Below are 15,211 nucleotides of genomic sequence, written 5' to 3'. Positions count from 1 at the left end.
TGAGCTCAAGGGTTAATAAAAGGTCAGCACACACACCTCCTGGCCATGGAGGACAAACGGAAGGCAGGAGCCAACAAGTCAGCGCAGTGACAAACAGAAAGGGAGGAGGGGACAGACAGAAAGCGGCTTGAGAAAGAAGTCAAAGACCGGATAAGATGAATGTTTCTGCCTGGGATGAGAAAAGACTTGCTCCAGCTTTTGACTCAAGCCAGAACAGAAACCTACAAAGACTGTGAGTTTGATGACAGCAGATAAAATTCAGCCAAATCTCATGACTCAAATGAAGAACAGATTATTAACTTTAAGGATCAAGACATACTGCAATGGAGCTTAGAATAATTCCACTACAGGAGTTTGATGGGAGAGCCATAGGTTATTGAACTAGTGTTAAATATGGGTTCACCTAGGACACAGTATATAATATTTTAACTATTACAGTAAGAATATGTATCATCTATCTATAGTAACAATGCCAGCACATAAAGACAAATCAAGTCAAGCAACATCTGTGACTGTTTATGTAGGCTGCCACCCTACATCACAAATAAATAAAAGGATCCACTTCCTGTCAGTCCTGTTAAGCATATTTGTGCCTCATGCATTTACATGGAGACTTAAAACTGTGGTCACCGGCATTCTAAAAACCACTAAAATGGATAAAGACCCCGTTCAAACATGGTATTACTGCCCTAAGAGGTCTGATCACAAGTTGAAAGTGTCATGTACGACTGGCATTAACATATGCCCTGAATGCATCTCCTCTGACCAACTGTGGTCAGATCTCGCACACCTGTCCAAAATGCAAATACACATGGACATCACATCTGTTTTCGAGGACAAATAATGTTTTTAAGCAGTCCACCTTCATGGGTGTGTCTGTTGTTAACGTGTTTGTGTGTGTAAATCTGTGCCTGAGTGCTGGTGTGTGTGACTGGTAGAGCGACAAACAGACAAGAGGAGCGGGGTGAAACAAAGCATTCCTCTCGCTGCTGTAACATGAAATAAGAACTGTTAGTGATCATTGGGTAATCGGTGATGATGTTATGGTGGTGGTGGTTACTGCAACTTGGCTGACAGTCCATTTGAGATACGAAACGCTCTAATGAAAAACATAATGTACACAATTTTTCATTGCAAATAACTATTTTGTTTTGAAGAGGAGACCTCAGTGTATAGTTCAACTCCAGGACAAAACCTGTGTACCAAATAAACTTGTTCCCGTGTTTACATTTGCAGCAATGATGATGGCGAGTCTCATGGCAGCTCAAGCTTGCACTAAAGTCATGTACTGCATGTATGCCATCCAGCTGGAGAGCTCTGATGATTAAATCATTATAGAAAGATCATATGTCTGTCTCTGTGCATACAAGGCCATGTGTCCATGATGGCAACAGATCTTTCATCACTATCCTTTCTACTTCCTGTCCCATGTCAGCTAGTCTCTGGGCCAGAGTGCACCATCCATCAGACACAAACTGCACTTTGATCACACTTTGAAAAAAGCTGGGGGCCACAGCTGGGTAAGAGCGGCGTGGTAAGTACAGCACAGCAGAGTGGAGAGCTCGCTACAGCCCCATGGATTAACGCCATCCTTATCCACCTTTGAAGTACCACACAGTATCTCAGATGGCAGAGGGAAGGGGAATTAATGTGGTGTCCATACCCTTTCTTAAGCCAAACATCCAGCTGGCCAATTCTTCTGGTGCTAACAAACACTCAGCTTGATGAAGGGCTGCATGGGACGCTCCACTGCAGCTGGATATGTCCTGTGAAAAACCTTTTTCTCTCCATAAACCACATACACACAACAAGAACTGACCAAACGAATTCACTACGAGAACCCAACAAGAAAAGAAAAAAAGTGCCTTTAGCAAAATTTGTCCATGCTTGTGTCTCCACAGAACACACAACTTAAGCTGCTTTACATTAATGATCAATGGGACTCAAAGATAAGGGTGCTGAATAAGTGATAAGCAGAAATCCTGAAGCAAAACTGTCAGATTGATCACTTAACTACTCTGAGAACAAAACAGCGTATTCATATTCAAACACACTCAGACAAAGATTGAGTCTGAGTAAAGACTTAGTCAAAAGGTGTGTCATCACCACAACTCCTCTGTGGGCCTGGCTTGAAGTCAGCAGTTCACCCCAAAGGTATTTTCCACTTCTCTCACCCAACTCCCCTGCAGTTTCTCGCTTTGCTTTTCTCACTGGCTTAACCACTTATTCCTCTCGTGCACACTATTTTCCTCCCCCTGTTCCGCTGCCCACTGTCTGTGAAGGCCTCTGAGAAGAAAAAAGTTTCTGTGAACATGGCATCACTTCAGGAAGCGTCTTCATCCAAACAAAATGCCCAAAACTACACTAAACCCAGTAGTGCATATGCCAGGCCTGTATGTGGCACTGTAACATGTACTGCGGACTACAGCTAAGTGCGAGCAATTTGTTTTACATAAAACTTTAATCATTACAATGTATACAATCACAGAGACAGGAGGAACAAAGCAAGCAAGATTACGGAAAGGAAATAAAAGTATTCATAAAGCGAATAGATCAAATGATGTCTAAACACAAGAGAAGGATGACAGCAATGACAAAAGTTAGTGACAGTGAATGCCAGCACTAAAGAAAGGTGGGACTATAATGGCCCTTTTCCACAATGGTCCTGGCTCGCCTCACCTTGGCACAGCACAGCACGGCTCAGGTTGCATTTCCACTACAAAAAAAAGTACCTACTCGACGTGGGCAGAGTTATCACTGCACCGCTGCATGACGCTGCGGTGACTTCGTTTTACACGTGACACACACAAACGAGTGACTTGTGACTTTTAAAGCAGTTCAGAGGAACTGAATCACTAGAATCAGTTAATGAAAAGTATTTGTTCAGTACTTCCTCCATCACCAGAGCACAGTCTGACACTGGACTGAAATACAGCGGCAGTGTTTGCGATCCCGTTTGCCAGTCGCTATCAGCAGTGCCGTCGCTAAATACACCAGACTCCTCTGTTAAATATTGAGATTTGAGACATTTCCCTGGTAGTTGTTGGAGATTAACCGACATTTTTAGGATTGTTAAGTCTTTAACTGATCTACAGTTCGGCTTGATTTTTGTGTCGGATGTCTTTTCCTGTGACAGTGGTCTGACGACATCACGCATCGTACCTACTCAACGAGCTTGGAACCTCACCACCAGGTACTATGCTAGTGCAAACGCATCGGTGCCGTGATTCCCTTGGACTTATACCTAATTTTACGTGCTGACGGACACTGAGGCATTCTATTTTCCTTCTGACAACACGTAAAGGTTTTCCTCTCTCTGTTCCTTATCCTTACTCAAGCCAGTTGTTGAGTCCAATACAGCTGCTTTGATGGACTGGCGAGCTGTGCAGGGTGTTCCCCCGTCTTTCACCCTATGTCAGCTGGGATTGGCACCAGCAGCCCTGTGGCCCTCATGTGGAGGATAAAGCAATAGACGACGGATGGTTGGTTAAAAAGCACCTTCCTAAAATATATATTTAAAAATCTATGCTGGAAGCAATTCCATAAAACTATTCAAAAGAATGTAAAGCAGTGTTAAAAGTAACACCAATGGTGTGAACACAACTTGCTACTTATTCCCTTCTCACAAAATATTTCCATTATCCACATGAAAACAGAACATCCTACAGTTCTTTTTAGTTAATAAAAGGTTTTCTGTAAACATGGCATTATTTCAAGAAATGTCTTCATACATAGGAAACTGTAAATGCTGTAGTACAGTATATTGTATGTGGTGCTGTAACACTGACACGGTAACGAAGAAGAAAATTAAGAAGAAGACTTGGAACAAACTTATGGCGTCATCGTTTTCCCAAAGTTAACTTCCTTTCAGTTTCAAAAATGGCGTTTTCAGATGAAAATGATCTGCATCCAGTATTTTAGCTCAGTTTCAGAAGTAATCCGTTTACGAACACCCTTAAAAAAGTACATCACATGATCATTCTGGTGCCCTGAACATGTGCCTGCTAGTGTAAATAGGAGATTGGTCATTTTGATCTGAAAATGACATTTTCAAATTAAAAGTTAGTGTAATATGGATGTAGTCCATGGGAAGGAAACTCCAGTAGTCTTGGTCATATTATCACAAAAAAATCATTCCAGAAGAGCCTCACCTTTGTGTGGAGCCATGTGGAGTACATGTAGAGTAAAGAAAGGAGCCAACCTTTACTCCACATCTAAAACACATTTCTGACATTTAGATCTGTGAGATTTAGTTGGTGCAGAACTTTATAGTGACCTAGACCCTACCTAGCATTAAAAATTGGTAATAAACAGTGTTTACATAAACCTGACCATAGCAGTCCATCAATTGTCCAAATTGAGTCATTCTAGATTTGTGCCGTTCTGGCTTAGGCCCCCTTTACACCTGCATTAACATGCGTTTTACACCATCCGATCACTGTCACTCCCCCTTATGTCACCTCCCCCTCTGTGTGCTGCCATATCAACAACAACAATGCGCGCCGCACTTGAAGTTGCGCTAGTGTATGGACTCCCTCTTTGCTTTGATGTCTTTGACAAGCGGTGAACTGACAAAAGCAGAAGTTTTGTCGCTGTGCTCGGAGCCACCGAGTACCTCCGCTCCGCTCAGTTGCTGTGGATGGAGCGGAGATGCATCAGAGACGCATCGCATTTACACTTTTGTTCAATCTGGTCACAACGCGCCTTCAACCACCTCCTGAAGTGGTTTCGCAGATGCAATAACAATCCACCCACCGATTGCAATCCCATCACAGAAAACACATTTTAATGCCAGGTGTAAAAGGGGGCCTTAGGGTCACTATTCAACAATTAAGAATACATTTTAAGCATTCCCCTCACAAAGCAGTTTTTCCATATTCCTTAACATAAGTAAAGACATTTCAGGACCTAAAACAGATAAAAAAAAATAATGTCAAATCCCAGAATTGTATTGTTCAGAGTTTTGTTGCTAATACGCTCTAACTTAATATGAAATCTCATGATTCAGAGGCAAGGCCAAGTATAAAGTTAATTTCATTGGCAGATATCAAAAATCAGCAGATGAAAATCAATCACAACCAACAACAAAACAATGCAGAGATTGTCCAAACGGCTTTTCATAATATACTCTGCCATGGTCTGATCTGTAAGAAATATATAACAAGGACATCTTACACCAAAGTCCAAAAACATCCATGATGGATATGCTCATCTCAGCCACTCTACGCCATGCAATTCAACTACAAGGATCATCACTTGCTGGTAATCTCTAACCATGGCCATTTAATAGAAGGGAAAAAAGGTTAAATGAGGGGTGAGAAATATGAAAAATGTACAATACACAAGAGACACATTAAACTATCCTCTACTAGGAGGAAAACATGTACAATACCAAGTTAACTTTTTCCCAATTTACCTTTCTAGTATCCCTGCCGTCTGTGATTGAAGTTTTTTCAAGTAGTATGGCTCATACTGACTCGGATGTACCAGTGTTGTATTCCTGTTATGGGTTTTCTGTATAACCACCACATCACCACGGCCTCTGATCAGCTGGAGTTTTTGAAAATCTGATCAGTCTGTGACACATCTGCGAGCCTCTCTAATCACATCTTTAAATATGTCACACACAATGAGTGTCAACTGCCAATTTAGGACTTTCATTAGCCTGTTGCAAAGGTCTTCTACAATTTAACAACTTTATCTGAAAATCATCGATGTGAACACAGCAGGCTTGTCTTATATTGATACATGTGAGGTAGATATACCAAGGCATGGGTAAACAGACATTTTTAAAAAAGGAACTGAATATCGAGGCCAGAAAGAAACGTTCTGTTATTTGTGTCAAGACCTTGCGAGCTGCATGTGACAGAGAAGGACAGAGAAAAGATAGGAATGGTTGCGATAAAAAAAAAAAAAAAAAAAAAAAAAAAGAGTAGGAGCCCCAAGGTTGCAGCAGATCCATAGAGCCTGCAGTACCAGGGGGTTGGCCTCTGGCTACATTCACAGCAAACACTTTCCATGCCACTGCTGTTAACAGCTCCTTCGGGGTCTATATCACCAACAGTTGGAGGATGTATGCACGGATGGCTGGAGGGGGAAGGGAGGCCTGTTTGTTGTGTAAAGGCTCCTCTCTTCCTCTCCTTTGCTTCTTTCTTTATTTCTTCCTCCCCCACTCCCCTCCCACTTTCAGCTCACACATGGTTCCTCCAGGAGCCATCATCTGACAACACCCCCCACCCCCACACGTAACCACCTCCTGCCACATGACAAACATGCACACACAGCCGTAACGCCACAGGAAAACGCCCTCGCATCCTCAGGATGTATTGTTGATCTGATGAGAGGAAAGCATCAGCATCTTTGAGTTACTGCCAAATTCATCTCACCGACTGCATCAAAACTACTTGTTGGCTGATTAGCTATTAGTTATGCCTGCATTACATTGTCTGTTGAGCCACATCCTTGACACCTGCCTTACCTAGAAGTTTCAAAACAATTATTCCAAGCCTCACAGGCGACAACACTATTTGCTCATGTAAACAAGAGGAAGGCCGATGACAGAACAGGTTGTTGAATAAGCTACTCTATCATGTGGGAACAATGAGCACACAGTGGTGTGCCAGTGCACAGTCAAGTTTTATTATAGTGTCAATGCCATGGCCAGGTGGTAAAGGAAGCTGGACTGTAGTGGATGAGATGGACAGTTGAGAGATCCTTCCCAGTCAAACTCTTCCCATACAGAGACCCTTAGCCTTGGCCTGGCTCCCTGGCTGCGTGGGTGAGGATCATTAAGTACAGGAGACATGAGGCAACTCGGTGTGGCCGCATATTTCAATACATGTCTCATACTTCCACTGCCTGTTCTACGGAAGCAACATCATCCACTCCCTCAAATAAAGTGCTTGACACTTCACTTGACATCTAAATGGTCCCATTCTCAGAGTTAAAATTCACCCTGAAGGCATTGAGTAGACAAATAATAGCCCTTTGATTATCTTAAATTGTTTGTTTTAAAATCCCATCAGATTCGCATTTAATTCCCTTGTATCTTTAGGTCTCCTTAAAAGGCCTCTGTTTTGGGGGCTAGGGCTTTTTTTTTTTTAAATAGCTGTTATTAAAGTCAGTAAGTCCCTAAAAAGAAAATGCCACAAAATCAAGAAAAATATAACAATAAATAAATAAACATGGCAACTGTGTTTTAAATCTTAAAAACTTTTATTTTTTGCAGGCTTGAAGGATGCTTTTGAGAAGAGAAAGTATTTTAAAAATGGTAAGAGGCTGATTATTTCATTAGAGATATTTGTAAAATTGAATGTTGAGCATGTCTGCAGACAGCTGGTGATTGGCTCTCATATTTAGACAGTGTTTAAATTCAACATTTAACTGAACATGACTGGTGAAACAGCACTGCGCTCTGCTGGCTCTAGGTCTTTGAAGTAAGCCCTGCGTGTCAAGGTCCTGACATTCCGAAACTACGGTGCAATGGCTCCCAAGACACTTGGGCCACGTTCAGACCGACCTCCATGAATATACACAGCCCCCTCATTCATATGAATGAGGCCGCAGCATGATGTAACAGGAATGCCCAAAAGCTGAGTCGGTGTCAGCATTTGCTGGAAGGTTGTGTATTGGCTACTGAAACATGTGTATGTGCACATATTGCTGCAACAATGCCACATTTCTACTATTTATTTGGTTATCATCAGGACAAAGGCTAACATATTTTTTATCCCTGAGAACTTGTTTTAACAAAAGATTTGTGCCTTCCGACTCATAAATCTATGGCAAAAACCGGCTTTCCTGGATTGCATTTCGTCATGCAGGAGGAACAATATGGCCATGCTGTGGCTTTTGTTCTGAACACCCACTGAGGGCTAACATTCAGTGTCATAGGGCTGACACTAACAGCAACAGGTGAGGAGCAGTCTTCATTACCGTAGTTAATATTACCATTCCCAACCTGGTTTCCAGGACCCGTCTCCAGCTGTAAATGGGTGTTAGTAATATTCTGAAAACAAACAGTGATTAATTGGATTTAACAACAATCTGGAAAACTAAACTTTCATTTAAAAACCATGTTTGAAGATAAAAAACAAGCTACATCCAGAACATTGTTTTAACTCCGTTTTAAAGGGTAACCTGGTAAGTGTAATAGACCCTTTCATTCAGAGCTGATAGTCCACTTGCAGCTGAAAAAAAAGTGAGGAAGTGAAAGTGGGTAACTGCGTCTTCATTTCCAAAGGTTCCTGATTTTGCCTGTCCAGAATAAAACACAGCCGCAGAAACAGGGCAGTTTTAAACACCAGGGTAGTGTGGACGACAGGCATATTCAGAGCAGCATTTGGAGCAGTTTTAAATGAAAATGGAGTAATGCAGCCTCAGAATCTCTCTGCTGCCTCTCATTTTAATTTTGGTGTCTACTCTGTATCCTATATAAACAATAAGCACTATCCTACAGAATAAAAACAGCTTTCTTTATTACTGTTACTATGATAGTGAGTCACACAGACACAAACACCCATAACCACAAAATAAATTACAGTTTCTAAATACAGGCTAAATTAATGCATCAGTAAGCTTTTCCAGGACTGTGGATGAGGCCGGTTGTAAGGAAGTTCTTATGAGTTGTGTTGACTGACTCTTCCCACCTCTCCTTCATATCCACTCACAAACACAAAGTTAGACAGCAACAGTAGAGGGATGCTGCCCCAGACTGGAGACAGAGACTGGGAACCATGGGGAGCTGCAACAATGGAGATGGCTGAAACAAACCCCAGTGTATGCCCCCCCACCCCCCTTGTCCCCATGCACACACTCCCCATGTGAAACCATCTGATGCATGTACTGCCCTAACTTGTCAATCACAATCGGGGGAGGGGCAGCAGCCTATTACAAAGCACAGCTTGCAGCACATGAAACAGGGGTATTAAAAATTTTTTTTTTGATCTTATAGGGGTAAGAGTGTGACAAAGATCTGGAGGCATTATTGAGCCAAATCTGGAGAGGCAAGTGTCAGAGGTTGGCCACAGGTAAACATACTATTCGGGATTTCTGTCACTAGTCACTGATCCATGACAGCAATTGTAAAGGTCATTATGGCACACATCGTCCTGCTTGTGTAGCAAGATCAATTTCCACTTGTTTTTGCAAGTTATATGCTGCCACACATCAATCATCCTTGGACTTAACATCAAAACACCCTGATGGGGGTGGGATTGTAATATATATAAAGTGACCATCTACAGTTAAAAATGCAGAAAAACTGGGAATTGGCAAGAGCATGTATCTGTGTGAAGTTGGGCCATGATCCTGTTACCCCATTAATCCATGGCTTTGTAGAAACAAGGACATGCTCACAGGCAGTCTGTGTTCGCTTATTTAGCAGATCTAATAAGACTAAATCTTCTTTAACAATCACACTGAAGGCTTTAAAAAATAGGAGCCGCCGCCACCCCCCTCATGAATGGGCTGCAGCAGCAGCAGCAGCTAGCACCCAGTCAGAGCGTGGAGCATTCACCCTCCAGGGGGAAGGGAAAGAAAGAACCACCATCTGGGGTTTAGTCATGGTGATGCCAGGGGCTGAGGCTCAGAGACAGGGCGACTACTGGGGCTTGAGAAGGGGCTGGGGCAGAGGGACTGTTAATGGATATGAGGTACTGGAACTAGTGACGGCAATAGAGATAGAGCTGGAGGAGATAGACAGAGGCTAGCCCTTGAACCCAATGAGGGAATGGTGTGGATAAAGAGTTGACGGGTGAAAAGTTAATGGATAGTGTACAATCCATCAACAAGAAGAATGAAATATAAGCTAAATAAACAAGCAGGTGCTTTAAGTTGCTCTGGATAATTCAACATCTAGTCAGAACGAGGATGGGTGTGGATTTGTCGAGTATGCCCTCATGATCAACACTAAGAACAACAATGATAATGGTGTAATCTGCCCCACCCTAGCAGGTGCAATATAACAAAAAGGAAGTGAAGGAGCTGCCAATCAATTACAGTCTATGTAGTACACCCACACACTTGTGACAAGAGGTCTAATCAGAACTTAAGGAAATTTAGAAGATACTGAAAAACACTTAAAACAACAAAAAGGAAGAAAAATCTTTTAATGCCAAAACATATCACGTCTGCTACAGTTATGCCATCCACACTAACCCTTGCTGGCTCGTTCTTAGTAAAAAAAAACAACAACTTTCTGACTGGCTCCTATCAGCTGTGCACAAAAAGCATTAACTGTTAAATAGCATCTTCAACTTTCACTGAAGTGCAAAAATCAATCTTTAAATATGACATTTGAAATGTTTTACACTAATGGTGTAGGTCATATCGCCCAGCCCTGCATTTAAACCAATTATTTGAGACGTTAATCTTAAATACTTATTAACCTGCACATTTTTTGGCGTGTCTTTAGTGCCAGGGGAACAGCAAGGTCATAAAATGGGTGTGCTATCTTAGTGAATATGGATTTGAATGCTATTTAACCATATTTTAAACTTGCATATGGAAGTGAATTACATATCAGCAGATAAAGATAATAAACAACTCAAACTGCTAAGGGGGCCAAATGGACATGAACAGGAACCATTCTTCTCACACCAGAGTGACACTGACGCCCGGACAAATGTGTCCACTCTGTAGCTTCAAGTCTTGGGACACGATAATAGCCAGACCGGCTGTAAAAGAACGGCTTCTATAACACAAGTGGCCTTTGAATTTAAACTTCTTTTTTTGTCAAAGCCAGAATGTTTGATTGGAGGAGCTTTCACTCTAATTTCTACAAAATGGCAAAAGCAAAAAGCTGCGTTAATAATTTGTACACAATAAACCATGTACAGTTTGAAGATGATGAATACTCCAAACAACAATGCAATGCAGATGATGACAAGCAGTTGATGAAGATACATTGACTAAATGCATGATAATCTGCCAACAGGCTGCCAGCAGAGCATGGAGTGGGAAGAGGACAGGGACAAAGGGCCTTGGCATGTTGAGCAATAGAGGACACATCAGTAAGGATCCAGCAACAGAAGCCTGTAGAGTTTGTTGGCTGTGGGATTTTGGGCATAATTTCACAGATGCATAGCCAAGAAATCAGGCATATACCACATGGACAAAGGCCAAACAAGGGGGACAGCCATGCTGACTCTGGACCTCCTTCCTGTAGATCACCCTTGCTCTTTCTACTGCTATCCTTTGGTTACCCCACTTCTCTTCGCCAGACCTTTCTCAACTACCCTCTTTCCCATTACCTCCCATTAATTAATTCATTCATTCTTTCTTTCTTTCCTCCCTATTCCTCCACACCAATACACACACACACCTTTCCCATCTCTCTGCCTACAGCAGGAGAGTGGAAACCAGCAACCGCGAAGTGTATCAGCCCAGGAACAATGTGTGGCAGGCTGTTTTGTAAGGCAAGCGAAGGAGTGGGGGGGAACACTATTATCACTGACCAGCACCATAGACAGAAAAGGGGTGCTCCAACAGTATCACAGCAGCTCAAGTTGACGTGGATCAGTGAGTTTGTCAAAATTCAACCCGATACTAATTTCACGGGGTCCAAAACAATATAGAATCAAATATCAATTGCTGAAGTTTCCATGGTGAAAAGCAAAGAAATGGGTATTCCAGTGACATTATTACAGTTTGCCAGGTGATTATCCTGAGATCAGTTGTTGGCATACACTACCACAATCTCAAAAGCACTCATCCCAACAAGTCCTTTAAGCCTTCACTAATCACTCATTACAACGGAATATGAAAAAAAACCAAAAAAAAAAAACTAATTGTGTTTCCCCACACCCTTTTTATGAGTCTCCCCAACACCAGAGAGAAAAACAGTGAACATGAGTGGGACTACATAAAAATACTTAACATGCAGAGTTGTCTGAGGCCATCAGACACCACATCACTAACCTCAGCTGTTAGAAGTATATTGGCCAGGTGGCAAAGCCTGATACAGTTCATCTGCAGCCAGTGTCAATGTCTTCATGTAAGGACTGATAGTACGTCGGAGCATGTTAACACTAAAGCCCTGACCACAGTAAAACTCACAACACACCCGCCACTCCGTCAAGAACAATGACAGCCACTTCCTGCCCCCCCCTTTCCTCAATGCTGATTCTTGGGTAATTGACATCATCAAGCTACTCTCAGACAGCTAAAATCATCTGTAGATGAAGTGGAAAAACTTCTTTAGCTGACAGAAGCAGATTTCATTTTCACTAACCACAACTATATAGGACAAGACAAAGTGGAAGTCAGTTAAAATGCCTCACTTGTGAAAGTGCCCAGGCCAGCTTGTCTTGTTGCTGGTATGTGGCATTAAGCAAAACAAACACGTCTGTCTCGTCAGTTCCTCCTTTTTCTTCAACACAACATTGTCAGTCAGTAACGACGTTGAATCAGAATTTCAAACCTTACTATTATTTGAGTAAGTAAATCATAAAGCTGATAATAAAATAACAATAAAATAATTGGACATGACTGAATCAACTTATGTTTCTCAACTAGATGTGATGGATAAGATGTAGCTTACTGTAGAGAGTAATTCAGAATAGTGCCATCATCACACAGGAGACCACATTCTGTAAGTTTAAGATGCTGACTTATCAAAGAAAGGATTGCGTGTATTAATGTACGGAGGAATATGTTTGTTTGTTTTTTTAAAATGCTTTTCTAAACCTGACTTCTTCTACATGACCTAGCCAATCTGCCCATGTGTATAGTGATGTGCAACATTTTGTGACTTGAGGTAAATCCTTTTCTTAGATCCACAGTTCAAAAAAAGCATGGTTTAGTTGTCCAAATGCCTGATTTACACCAAAGAAGAGATTAGTGGCCCTGATGATATAATACAAAGGAACAGAATTGGATAGTCAGCTGTCACTGAGGTCACATCTGGATCATTAGTGGAATAAAATACATCTAGATCTTCTGGAATCAAAAAAAAGAGCATCTGATTTGTACACTACAAAACATAAATGCAATAAAACAACCCGCTACATTCAAAACTAAAAACGGACAAGAAAAACAGTCTCTTCACACTTCACGCCAAGGCACTTTTTGTAAAGCAGATTAAATTGGCTTTACTTAATAATATTGGCAACTAAAACGTACATTATATAACAAAGTCATGGACATAAGGACGCACAGAGACTATGTGTACAACATAAGTCCTGCAACAGCATGTTTTTATTCATGTTGCCATCCATTACAACTTATGAGTTATGACCTTGAACACTTGCATCTGATTAAAGATGTCAAAGTATATGATTACTATATCAATCTTAATATCTCATCCACATCATCCAAATGAAGTATCCACGCATGTGATGCAGCTCAGGATGAAAACATCACTTGCACTGCGTGGCAGCACACACACAAAACCCAAACAGCTCAATTAACCGTTGACACACAGAAACGTTCGTAAAGTAAAACCGCACAGCTTTGATCGTGTTACGTATTGTGCGTAAATTCGAATCGCCTACAGCAGAGGGTAAGAACACTCGAACCTCAACTTTTATGTAAACTACGCGCAAGGCGATCCCCCATCTGGCCTGCACCTCGTTTAAAAACAAAGCGATGCCTACGTGTGTCTCTCCCTCTCTCTTCTATGGAAGGGGGTGGGGATGAATGAGTGATGGAGGTTGTTGATGCGTGATGTTGACCTTACCATTTTTTTTTCTTTAAAAGAGCAATCATTCGTCTGAGCATTGAACGATCACAACCATCCCTAATATTACTCTTGAATATAATGTATATTCAAATGAAAAGTACAAACAAACAAACAAACAAACAGGGAGCAAATGGGTGCCGTGTGATGAAGTTGAACTTATGAAACCGTAGTGTAATAAATTCCGTGTATTATGAGTGACATGGAGAGGTGTGTGGGTGACACGTTCAGCTCTACAACCAAGCAAACGTTTAAACGTTCACTTCTTTCAACAAAATGGGAGTTGGGCGAGCAAACAATGCCCGAACAGCATCTGCGTCCCTATGGCTACCAGAGCCAGATGGCTTGCAACTCCTAGACAATAAACTCGAACCTCACGCCATGAACTTAACTTTATCTGATTAAAAACGTGTGAAGAATACAGTAGAATAGAGTATTCATTAATCCAGGTCTAAAATTTGAGCTAGAGCGCGATATTTTGATATCTGTAACAAATGCCTGTAGTTTAACAAATTCAATGTAAGCTAAGGTGTAAGTTACGGTATTTTTATTGTCAATTTCCTGCTTATCATAAACGTCCATCGGCATAAACCAAATAAAAACAACCGAGTGGCACATGGCTGAGCGTCTCCACATGAAGTTACCGAGGGTCGCCCGAGCATCCTCTCATACTAATACTACAGGAGCTGGAGCGGCACTACGCCGCTGAGGATTTCCTACGACAAACGTAAACTTGTGAACACCAGTAATTAGCTCTGTAAACGGCACATTTGAGCCGTGCTAACGAGCTGGCTAGCAGGTTACCTAACAGGATTGCCTCACTAACGTTAACCGAACGAGAAGTTCAAAGAACACTGCTGCTAAGCTGGATAATCAAAGAGCCGTTCAAACGAGAAGCGCCCCACACACGGCGGAGACAAAAAAGCTGACACAAACAACTTTTCATTTGTGCAACTGTACACGTTTGTGTCACTGAAAGCAACAACAATGCTCACTTACCTCTATTTCAAAGTCTGGAAGGTTGAACGCTGTCCTGAACAGCGAGCAGAAGTGGGCTATGGCGGGGACTTCCCACCAAGACTGGATCTCTTCCACAGAAATCATACATCCCTGGGACATGTTTGGACAGCAGAAGTGGTGTGTCGCTTGTTCCTCACATTAGAAAGTAGTTTCCTCTGCGACTTATAACATCTCCGTAACATTACAAACAAAAGCAAACTTGTTGTGTCCGGACAGCTAACATCGCAGCCGACTCTGGGAGCGCTACAATCTGTTTCTATCAGTCTCACCGGAGCTGAACAGATGGGGAGGGCGATACCACTGCGCAGCGAGGAGGGGAGAGGGTTTGAGTTACTCTACAAATAACACCGTGTGTGAGCATATGGGGGGGCATGTAAATATTAAAATTGTGTATATTATAAGTCACTACACAGCGTGTGTTTAAGGATTTCGCAAACGGGCTCGTTCCTTTGGTTTAGTAACAACAGTTCGTGTTGGCGGTGCCCCGCCGGGTTCATAGTGCGGTTGCCGTTT

The 15,211-nt window shown here is 42.0% G+C and overlaps 1 protein-coding gene across 3 annotated transcripts in view; it reads right to left on the bottom strand.

Annotated features, from left to right (window-relative positions):
* Positions 1–15,114, bottom strand: part of LOC131470620 (chromatin remodeling regulator CECR2) — a 34,010-nt gene extending 18,896 nt beyond the window's left edge. For 2 of the 3 annotated variants that reach the window (XR_009241904.1, XM_058646558.1), the window contains exon 1: positions 14,678–15,113. Coding sequence is in view for 2 of the 3 variants with exons in the window: in XM_058646558.1 (XP_058502541.1) it covers positions 14,678–14,797 (120 nt within the window). In the remaining variant the exon portion in view is untranslated. Of the gene's footprint in view, positions 1–14,677 lie in introns of all 3 variants that reach the window. The other variant, XM_058646559.1, reaches the window with a different exon arrangement.
* Positions 15,115–15,211: the final 97 nt, after the last annotated feature.

Source organism: Solea solea, chromosome 12, assembly GCF_958295425.1.
Source record: "Solea solea chromosome 12, fSolSol10.1, whole genome shotgun sequence".
Classification (NCBI taxonomy): domain Eukaryota; kingdom Metazoa; phylum Chordata; class Actinopteri; order Pleuronectiformes; family Soleidae; genus Solea; species Solea solea.
This window is presented reverse-complemented; position numbering and strand designations above follow the sequence as displayed.